At 40.9% G+C, this 12006-nt stretch overlaps 1 protein-coding gene across 3 annotated transcripts in view; it reads right to left on the bottom strand.

The window, feature by feature from the left end:
• The window catches only part of Myo1b (myosin IB), a 136569-nt gene that overhangs the window by 71400 nt on the left and 53163 nt on the right, over window positions 1-12006 (bottom strand). For all 3 annotated transcript variants that reach the window (XM_021176586.2, XM_021176602.2, XM_021176619.2), the window contains exons 5-6: window positions 7381-7485; window positions 3512-3558 (exon numbers count right to left, since the gene is read on the bottom strand). In XM_021176586.2, coding sequence (XP_021032245.1) covers window positions 3512-3558; window positions 7381-7485 — 152 coding nt within the window. The remainder of the gene's footprint in view (window positions 1-3511; window positions 3559-7380; window positions 7486-12006) is intronic.

Below are 12006 nucleotides of genomic sequence, written 5' to 3'. Positions count from 1 at the left end.
GAAGCTGGAAAGAACCCAGATGTCCTTCAACAGAGGAATGGACACAGAAAATGTGGTACATTTACACTGTGGAGTACTACTCATCTATTAAAAACAATGAATTCATGAAATTCCTAGGCAAATGGATGGAACTAGAAAATAACATCCTGAATGAGGTAACCCAATCACAAAAAAACACACATGGTATGCACTCACTGATAAGTGGATATTAGCCTAAATGTTCAGAATACCCAAGATACAATTCACAGACCACAGGAAGCTCAAGAAGGAAGACCAAAGTGTGGATACTTCAGTCCTTCTTACAAAGGGGAACAAAAGTACTCATGACAGAAAATATGAAGACAAAGTGTAGAGCAGAGACTGAAGGAAAGGCCACAGACTGCCTGACCTGGGGATCCATCCCATATACAGTCACCAAACCCAGAGACTATTTACTGTAGATGCCAACAAGTGCTTGCTGACAGGAGCCTGATATAGCTGTCTCCTGAGAGACTCTGCCAGCGCCTGACAAATACAGAGGCAGGTGCTCTCAGCCAACCATTGGACTGAGCATGGGGTCCCCTATGGAGGAGTTAGAGAAATCACTAGAGGAGCTGAAGGAGTTTGCAATCCCATAGGAAGAATAATAATATCAGCCAACCAGACCTCCCAGAGCTCCCAAGGACTAAACCACCAACCAAGGAGTACACATGGAGGGACCCATGATCCTGCCACAGATGTAGCAGAGGATGGCCTTGTCGGGCATCATTGGAAGGAGAGGGCCTTGGACCTTGGACCTGTGAAGGCTCGAAGCCCCAGTGTAGGGGAATTCAAGGGTGGGGAGGCGGGAGTAGGTGAAGCAACACCCTCACAGAAGCAGGGGACGGGGGAAGGGTTAGGGGGTTTCGGAAGGGGGACCAGAAAAGGAGATAACATTTGAAATGTAAATAAAGAAAATAGCCAATAAAAAAATAAAAAGAGAGAAAGTTATTACCAAGGTATCATTTGAAGGGAGACATAAGTAATACAATATACCACCCAGCATGTACAGGTCTAGAGAGCACCCAGCATGTGCAGGTCTAGAGAGCACCCAGCATGTGCAGGTAGAGGTAAAGAGGCACAACAGAGGCTTGCTGGAACCTGTCTGCAAAGATCACTCCAGCTACATGGGAGGTGTATACATACTTATAGTAAAACACAGAAACAAATCCATACATTTTAATTTTTTTCCTGGTTCTTTGAGACAGGGTTTCTCTGTAGCTTTGGCTGTCCTGGAACTCAACCTGTAGACCAGGCTGACCTCAAACTCAGAAATCCACCTGTCTCTGTCTCCCAAGTGCTGGGATGAAAGGTGTGTGCCACCACTGCTGGGCTAAAATTCTTATTGAATGGTAGCACATGCCTTTATTACCACCATTCGAGAGGCAGAAGCAGGACTATCTCTTTAAGTTCAAGACCAGCATGGTCTTCAGACAGAGTTCTAGAACAGTCAGGGCTACACAAACAACAAACAAGCAAAAATCATAATGAATGAGAGGCTGAGGCTGGACAAAACCACTTTCTAACAGTGCAAGTGCCACCTGCTTCCCTCCAGAGCCGATCCAGCTTAGCAGTCTGCACACAGTAGATGTTTCACCCACTGCTGAGGCAATAATGCTAATAAGTCTCTTTCTTAAAAGAAAATAAAAAGGTTCCAGAAGTCAAACTAAAAATACTGGGGCATATGGGAGACACGAGGTGTGTCCTTGAATGTACTGGTTACAAGTGTCAGCTAGGACCAATGTGTCTTAATTACAGCTCTGTCAGAGTTCTCAGTAAAGTGACCAACAAACTCATTCTAGGTTAACCGACCTGAACATAGTCAAGGGTACTGTCAAGCAATATCACAGTCACACACAAAATAGCATAGAGTCTAATTATAAAATTACAACACATATTTGGGTGTGTTATTAATCAAGTCATAGATGACAAAGCAGAGAAATTACTAGAAGGTAGGCATGAAATGATTTAATCTAATCAAGTGTTAATCTCAAATCCTAATACTCATAAGAGGATTTCTCTAAAGCTATTTAATAAGATAAATCACCTACCAACACATTCACTGGCTCTTAAATTGCACTATAATGATCTTTTAAGCAATATAGTTTTCTGCCTTTGTATTGCCATGGTCACATGTATTTGTAAATATCTTTACAAGTGCATGTACACACAATTTACAAACAAAATTAAATTTTATCACATAAAGAAGCCCAACCAATGGAATTACTTCACTTCAAATTCTATCCATGCAATGAGATTATCCATGTTACCATACAAGTAAATGCCTAGATCAAACTAGTTATAAGGGCTTTACAGGCTGATCCGATGGGAAAATTCACAGCCTTGGGTTTAAGTACTTATTTAGCTTTCTACTTTCTAAGCTACAAAAACTATCTCCACAGAGACCATTTCTTTATGTAAGCTTTGGACAACTGTGTAAGAAGGCCAAGAGGGATCTGAGGTAGGGGTAAGGAAAATCTCTGGTAGAGAAGCATCAGAAATTACCAAGGGCATGAGCAATGGACAAGAGGATTGCTAAAGTCAACGATCTTTTACTACAAAAAATTAGTTAAACCACAGAAGAAAAAAAAATCTCAAAAATCCCTTCATGGGGTCAGACCAAACTATACAGATGTATAATCCCACCTACTCGGGATGCTGAAGCAATAGAAATGAGAGAGTTCAAGGCCTACCTGAGCTACAGCATGAGTTCAAGGCCTACCTGAGGAACTTAACAAAACCTTGTAACCAAAAGAATCAGAGAGGAGAAAAAGTGGGGTACTACAAGGTATAAATTAGCAGGCACAAAGTTTCCAGCACTGCAAAAAAAACAAAAACACAGGTAGTGTTTGTATCTTTGTGAAAATCAGGGGCCTGAACTGAGGTGGAGGGCCAAACTTGCCAACGTGCAGTCACATGCTGGACCCTAACAGGAGTGGAGGCTGGAACAGCAGCAAGGGCCAGACTCAGTCAAGACAACACATCAATTAGCTTCAGTTTTCAGTACTCAGCTCCCCCAGGCCCCTGCACTTACTAAGCCTAGTGATTTTATTGCCAAGACGTTTTAAAATACATCCCATCCTCTCTGAGGTCATCAAATAAGAGACAAAGGCGACAGAGTATGCAAACAACACTCACTTGATCTTTCTTTTTTATTGAATTTCTGAGTCTTAATTATGACTTCTAAATACCAAACTCTAGATGAGTAAGAAATGATTATAAATAGCCTTCTGTAATTTTTTGAATAAAGACGAAGAGAAAAAATGATAAAAAAAATTTGCCACTAAAAAAAAAAAAAAAAAAAGAAAACTGAAAAGAAAAGAATCTCAGAAAACAAACAAAGAACTTTTATAGAACTTACAGTGGTCTCAACTGGGGCTGGGTGCCTCTTGGCTTTAAAGATGTGTGTATTAAGAAATATTAAACATCTGCTTGTTTAAACACACATGGACTAAATATTAGTGTTAGCACTTAAGCTTATACAAATACTTACGAATCTAGATGAGTTGTCATTCCTCACAGTCTTGGCATTTCCAAAAGCTAACGAGAGAGAAACAGATGCATCGTTAAAGCTGATAGAAAAAATAATACTGAGCAGAAACATAAAGCAAGTGTAGTACTGGACAGGAATAACCCTGGAAGCAGAGCTTGCAGTGATGGCATGTCTACACACAATTCCCACGCAAATAGATCTAGCAGAAATTTTAATAAGTTTCTTAAACGTCCCTCAGTGGTTAGAAATACACAGAAAGAGAGCAAGTCCCGGCGTTGGATCCTGGCATTGTTCCGAGCACTGCTCTAAACTTAATCTTGCCTAGGTTTACACCGATTAACCCCTTTCCACAGGAACCTAGTGGGCAGCGAGCAGGTGCCTAGTCCTCCGCCAAAACTACCACTCGGGTTATTTCAGAAATCATTTTCTATTCTTATAGGTTTGGTGCACGTGGGTGAGGAATATAGATTGCAGGAGGCATGTGAAACTGAAAACCGTTTAATTTTGAAATAAAGCTATTTATGTAAATGTGATTACATAACTACAGTACAGTAAGAACTATACTGAGAGTTGGAAAATGAGTCATTTCAAATAAGATAAAAATGATACAGACTTTGGTAGCTCATGCCCCACAGGCAGACCTATATGAAACTTTCTAGAACACAAAGTGACCCAAAATGCACAGCCCAAGTCTGTTTCTATCTCAGTTGCTTCCAGAAGACCGATCCGCCCTGGGACCTTTGAAATGAGGGCCCAGGAGAGCTGCGGGGTGGTTCTGCCCTGGTCACAGAACGGTCCTGTTTAACACAGGTGACAGCGTAGTTGTGAGGTAAATGGACTACTTCACCAAGCCTGTGCACAAACACTCACAAGCCAAGCTGGGGTGATGCAAAGGGAGAACAGAGTGGTGTGAGTACAGGTCACATGAGTAGAAAGGCTCCCTGTGGACGCCCCAACAGAACATCTCAAACCCTGAAGGGAACCCAGGCCAGCCCAGTACACCCTGGAAGACACAAAACTCTGCATTTCTACAAAGGCCCCCTCCAACCCAAGCTGTTTTGGTCACACAATTGAGACTAGCGGCATCATTCCTGAAGATGTGGTTAAACAAAATGAATAAGAGGCTAGATACCACATTTCCGAAGCCTCCGTGGCTTCATCAAGTTAAATGAGGGTTGGGGTGACAGGGAAGTGTCACAGAGCAAGAGGAAGTACTAGGCTAGCCAGACCTTATTTCAACAAACAAACAAACAAACAAACAAACAAACACCACATGGCTGGCTCAAGATAGGTTAAGTCAAACTTTACAAAGTCAACAGAGAAGGTTCCTTCTATTTAGCGGTGCTTGGGCCGAGTATGGTTTATTAAGTTCCTGACACCAAACGCTCACTTCAGAAGAAGATAGGCTGACATGCCGTACACTGAGAGCAGAAGCACTGGAAACACTCACCAAAGGAGGAAGAGGGGATTCTCACAAAGTCACTGCCAGGCAAAAGTCGTCTGTGAACGCAACCCTGATGACAGTGGACACCTGACCTGGTCACCATTAAACTGTGACATTTCCCATGCTTTTATGGGCTAGTCCTTTATGCCAGGTTTGAAATGTAGACCTGCCAAGTCAAATAATTAGAACAGGCCTAAGTCCCAGCTCAAGATGCTGACACAAAGATCACTGTACTGTGGCCTGACAGTCAGGAAGGAGCGAAGGGCTGCTCCAGCACTTGGTTCAGAGCCCCATCTGCAAGCCATAAACCATCTTTTCCTCAAACAAGTCTGAGCTGCATATTACAAACACAACCCTAAACACTCAAGTCTTTTCCTGTGAGCCTGGAAACCTGAAACAAGTACTCCATTATAGAACACCCGAGACACATTCCACAGTTGTTGGTTGGTTGGTTGGCTTTTTTGTTTTTTGTTTTTTTTTTTATAAAGTTCGTTGTTCTAAACGTTCATTTACAGTAGCAGCTCCAGTTAAAAAGCAAAGTGTTCCCATAAAAGATAACACACACCCACAGTGGACATTTCTTCCATTTCCTGCACTGCAGCCTCGTTTCAAATACCACCAAATAAAAAGATCCTAGTCAAAAATGCAAGCTGCGGCATTCCACTACGTTGTTGCTTTTAACCACAGCATTCCTAAAATAAGCCTGTGCAGAAATCAGCTCATGCAGAACACATAACCTAAAAGCAAAGGCAGGAAGCAAAAGGGCCAGATCGCAGATTAGTAAAACGTAGTGATGCCACTTCTTACAGACTCTACCAGTTAAGGTACTAAATGGAGGAGAGATCAAACCGTAATAGCCTATTGGGCTCCATGCCTCCCCTATGCTGCCAGTCTGGCTTGTCAGTGGGCACAAAGCCATAGTCACTGCTCAGAGTTCAAGATTTCCCAGAGGAAAGGAAGGGTCCAGGCAGAGTAGAAAAGGCAACAGGGAGGGTTTGTGACCCTCCATGTCAAGGGTTGCCTACCAATCCCAAGATAGCACTGCTTTCGTTAGCCTTCAATCTTGTCATTCTGTGCTTGGAGCAATGGGTTGAGCCAAACTATTCCTCTAGCCCAGATTCTAAAAGTGTGCTTTTGACTCCCTGGAGGACAGTGCCAATGTTTGGAGATTGTCTTTTATCCCAACAGGTACAAGGGTGTAACTGACACCTGGCAAGCAGAGGCCATAAATGCTAGAGCAGGCCTCCCACTCATAACAAAGACATGCCCAGCACAGCAACTCCAAGGCTAAGAAATCCAACTGGTACTCCAACTGTGTTAGTCACAACACTGACACACTTATACTATAAGGCAAATTTAACAGCCTCTCTCCAATAAGGAAAAGCTGGAATTTCATGATTTAAAAAAAAGATTTACTGAGCTTTTATTTTATGTGTATATATATATGTGTGTGTGTGTGCACGCGTGTATACATACAGACACCACATCCATGCCTCATATCTGCAAAAGCCAGAAGTAACTCTGGAATCAGAGTTACTGACAGTTGTAAGGGGCCATGTATGTGCTAGGAACCAAACCCAGGTCCTCTGCAAAAGCAGCAACTATTCTTCTCCAGGATCCTAATTTCATTTTTAATGTAAGCACGGCTTATACCAACGGTAAATGTCATTCTCCATCTGGTGAAAGAATTCATCTCTTAATTCATTCTTGATGATGGGCCAGTGTGCTTGCCCCTTTTCCTCATTCATATGTTAAAGCTCTAACTCTCTATGTGACAGAATCGAGAGGTAAGCTTTTGGGAGGTACTTATGTGTATGGAGCATGGAGAAGGGACACCAGGGAGCTCACTTCTAGTTTTGTTCCCAAGAAACACCGAAAGAAGAGCTTACACACCAAAAGAAGAACTTACATGAATAAGGTGGGAGTTGTCTCTAAGATGAGAGAGGTCTACAAATGAAACCTATCTTAGTAGGATTTTGTTCTTAGATTTCTAGCCTCCAAGAATTATGAGCTAGTTACTGGATAGCTAACAGCAAAGCTTGAGAGAACTAGATAGCATTTGGGCTTTCTTCAGTCCTTGATTTCCATGACAACAGACATAACCAGCCACAGGCATTACCATGAATAATAAAACATCACTGCACCATCAATTGCAAAAACAGTCAATTTCTTAAAAGCAAACCAAAGTAAGTTAAATAAAAATGGAATGGCAAAAGTATTTTTTTTAAGTGGGAACGTTTTTTTTTTTTTCCATGAGTAAGCTATTGCCTCTTTTCAGGACTTGAAACAAAGCCTCACAAGGCTTAATTCCTCTATAGGCTTTGGCCTGAACGGTGTCCCCTTCCCTCCCTGAACACTGGGCAGTTGAAGTGAACTGAACACAGTTTGCTATTTGAATCACAAGGACCAAACATGAAATCCTTACCTTCCAGGACAGGGTTGGACTGGAGAAGCTGTTCCTTGACCTGATTAACTTCTGCTCCTTTTCCGCACACTGCAGCGACATAGGACATGACAAGCTTGCTGGCCTCTGTGGAGGGAAACAGCCATGTTACTCAATTCTAAAGAATCTTTGAATCATATTTAGAGTGGGGATTCACTAGCTGCATTTCCAAACATCTTTATTGTTGGGTAGACACATGTTTTGGAAACTTTTTCAGCTCTGCATTTTAAACTAATATATCATCAATTTAGTTAGAATATGGCTTACACTTGAAGCCTATTTCTGAGCTGTTAAAAACAAAAGCTAAGTTACATGGTCAACAAAAATCTCAGAAGACTCACATTCAGAGTAATCAAATACATACATCTATGTTCTGTTTGTGATTCAAGCCAAAAATAACTTGGGCATCTATACATCTTTGCCAAATGTATTTCTGAAGTTTAAAAGAACTGCTTTCCTTCAAAATAGTTTCTGAGTCAAATCAGTTTGTTCACAATTAGGTCAGGCTGATTACTCTTCAGCTCCAAAAGTGAGCAACTATTGGGGATTTACAATCTTTCTGGGGCAGTCATCTGCATACATTTTATAAGTAACTCTGAAAGTCAAGCTGATGAAGAACCCATCACATAGAGCAGAAAATACTTAGCTAACATGATTTCTTAGGGTTTCTCATGACCAAGAAGCATCACACACCATCACAAAACCCATAACACTAAATTCCAAGGGATAGCATATCAGCATGTGTTCAAAGAGAAGGTGATTCAAGGCCAATGAGTGTGGGTCCCCAGCAAGGGAAATACAGTGAAGCAAGTGTCCCTATCAGAGGGCGTCTTAGAGCTTTTCTTATGCCTCTGCATGTTGCAGAACTCCAAAGGGGCTCTAGAATGCTATATAGCCTTCAAGTTTATTTGCCATGGCGTCTTTTCATGTGTCTAGTTCCAATAATCCATGGTCAACATCTGGGAAATGCTCAACTAAGAGCCAGCAAGCAGAACAAACTACGCTGGTCTGGGTAGTCAGGGTATGCACATCTAGCATTGTTTCACATCTTTATTTGGTACCACTATCAGTGGATAGGAGGCCCTTTTCAGGTATGTGATGATGCACCTGCAAATGGATGAACTAAGGCTACCCTGGCATGGCTGTTTCTTATGGAAAGCTTTAGATAGGTTATAGTAACATCTCCCCAAACTGAACAGCATGTGAATGTGCATGCGGATGCCTGAACAATATAAAGTGTCAACTAACAGCAAGTAAGAACCTCCAAGAATCTACATAGGTCATAAGGCTCTGGTGTCCTTTGGGAGTACCAGTATTTATGGCATAACGAAAGAAACAAACTGGAGGAGTCTTAAGAACTATTGGTAGAGGGTGGATACTAGAGTTAAATCTCAATCCAGTTTCCTTTCTGGGTAATCCAAATGGATCCATACAAACTCTCTAGTAGTCTGTGATGATCCACTATTGCTACCTCCTTTTAACCACCATAGAAGTACAATATCTTTTTAACTTTGCAAAATCTAATGAAATAGCCTTTATTCAAAGTCCCTGTGTGGTTTAAATAGGAATGGCCCCATAGACTCGTGTATTTGAATGCTTGGACAACAGGACCTGGCACTATTGGAAGCTAGGACCTTGTTGGAGTAAGTGTGTAACTTTGGGGACAGGCTTTGAGGTCTCTTATACTCAACCTCCACCCAGTCTGGTATACTGCTGCCTTCTTCTGCTGCCTGAGGATCAAGATGTAGACATCTTGGATCCTCCAGCACTACGTCTGCCTGCATGCTTTCCCACCATGTTTACCACCTACCACTGTGATGATAATGGACTGAACCTCTGAAACTGTAAGCCAGCCCCAATTAAATGTTTTCCTTTATAAGAGTTACCATGGTCATGGTGTCTTCACAACAATGAAAACCCTAAGACAGTCCCCAAACATATATCCCATTATTCTCAGGGATTCTGTACACTGTCTGTATTTCCCTTGAGTCTTTAGTGGCCAAGTTTCTCTACTCTTGATCTGAACTCCTCTTTCTAGATCTGATGGATGCTGCTGGGTCTTGGGCTCTGCACAGGATCTCTAGAAATGGTGTCTACACCTACAGTCACTGTCATACAACACATTTCCTGGTGCTTCTTCATTTTCTGTCTCCAGAGTACCATTCATTGCCCCACTACATACCATTACACTTATATACCAAGGATTGTCTCCTTTTTTGAGATAAATCTCTGGTCCTTCTTCTCTTTACAAAGCTAGCAAACTGAATCTATTTATAGCAAAATAACTCTCTTAAAACAGAATATGCTTTAAATAAAACGGTAAGTTTTCTGTTAGTTAAACAGTTATGAGCAGTTAGTTATGTTAAAATCAAACATAAAAGGTCCAGGCTGCTTTGTTTATTCCAGTAACTGGAGCTTTCTTCAGTCAAGCCTCAAACTTGAGACTTAACCACAATGGCTCCTCTGGAAATCCAGTTTTGGTCCAGATGAAGCTGGGGAAGAAGGAAAGGGGATGGAACAAGCGCCCACTGGTGATACTGGACCCGATATGGCCTCTTGGAGCTTATGGATGGCCCAGAAAGAGGCAGGATTGAGTCTAGAAGCAGTTCTTGTGGCATGTACATTGGGTTTACATCACCTATTCCAATGCACATAAACCAACACAACCTATTGGCAGGTAAAGATGGTTTAATTCAATGGAAAATAGGTACTTTTACTGGCTTTAAAATATACTTAAACAATCCAAATAGCTTTTAAGTATATTTCAAGGACATAACTCAAGTTTTAAAGACTTATTTCTAAGTTGGTAGAAAGTATCTATGCTCACAGTCTTAATTTCCTTAAGGAATTCTACTACACAACTCAATTTAATAATTCATTTCTAGAAACAGGAATTAAAAATAATTTTTTTCCAGGAGGCCAAGGAGAAGGCTCAGTGGTTAAAAATGCTTGCTGCTCATGCCCAACAACCTTGGTTGAGATCCTTGTAGCCCATGCAGAAGCCACAGGGTAGAGGGTAAAGGGTAACCCCTGGAGTTGTCCTCTGACCACGATACCATGCCCTCACACGCAAAGACATGCACAATTTTTTTTCAAATAAAGTCATGCTGACTAAAAGAGACACTAACTCCTAAATTTTTTTCCACTGACATAATATCTCATCTTTAGCACAAGTAGTTCATGAGACAGCCTCTATTTTTAAAAAACACTAGTAAACGTAAGGACAAGCTACATGGCTGTGTTCTATGAACATTCCCATGCCTCTCCACGCTGGAAACAGGGGATCATGCTTATCACATGAGGCATTCAGCTTTCTTTCCTTTAAATTCTAAAGTTTGAATAAATTTGAATCTGTATTCAAATCTTTATGTATTTATAAAAACTAAATCTTCATGTAATGACCCCTATAAAGGAAACATATACTGCTAAAGATAGGGAAGATTTGGATATCACCTGCCAGGGTTCAAAATCTACTTTTTAAATTACTGACTGGCAAGTCTACAAATACAGAGTCTTAAACTTGGCAAAATGTAGCCACACAGCTTAGAATCAATAAAGATTGCATCATGTTATCTAACCCAGGCGTGTTCAAATTTATGTCTACATGAAACTTGAACCTGCAGTTCTGTTAGCAGCTAGACAAAATATGATTTTCAGGACCAAATCTCTTCTCAAACACGGTAGAGCATTTAAGGTTTAGCACATATTCTGCATTCCCAGACAGGTGACCAATATATAATAAGATACTTCTAGCTCAGGATATCTATCCCATAATTAATTCCTACAAGAAATGAAAAGAGCTTATAGATAACTCATTCTGGAGACTTTAAAGGCCTATAAGTGGGGCTGGAGAGATGGCTCAGCTGTTAAGAGAATTGACTGCTCTTCTGAAGGTCCTGAGTTCAAATCCCAGAAACCACATATTGGCTCACAACCATCCGTAGTGGGATCTGACACCCTTTTCTGGTGTGTCTGAAGACAGCTACAGTGTACTTACATACAATAAATGAATGAATCTTTGGGTGTGAGCAGGGCTGGGAACTATAATAAATAAATCTTTAAAAAATAAATTAAAAAAGTAAGTAGATTAATAAATAAATAAATAAAGGGCTATAAGGGTAAAAAATAACTAACTTGTCTGTATTCATTGGCCTTGGGTTTGAATAATATTATTATATATGTGTCCCATATCCAAAGTTAAAATGAGTTTACATTCAATAAATTTTATTGAGAGAGCATTGTATAATGGTGGTTGGTGGAAAAAAAAAAACTAAAAAACAAAAAACAGACACGTGATCCTGAACATGGAACTCCCTAAGGCATTAAAACCTCTGCATGTTCACCAAATGGGTTTTGCTTGGATTCAGTCTCAAGAGTGGGTAGATGGGCTATAAATATAACCAAACTTACAAGTACAAGCTTTTGGTCACAAAGCTTTAATAAATTTGTGTAAGAGTTAATAAACATCTGCAAGAGTTGCATTCACAAATGCACGTAATAGCATGCCTGTCACATAAAGTCAAATAAGTCTCACACACACACACACCACACACACACCACACACACACACACCACACACACACACACCACACACACACACCACACACA

This window comes from Mus caroli, chromosome 1 (genome assembly GCF_900094665.2).
Source record: "Mus caroli chromosome 1, CAROLI_EIJ_v1.1, whole genome shotgun sequence".
NCBI lineage: Eukaryota > Metazoa > Chordata > Mammalia > Rodentia > Muridae > Mus > Mus caroli.
The sequence above is the reverse complement of the archived record's forward strand: the minus strand, read 5'-3'. Positions and strand labels throughout refer to the sequence as shown.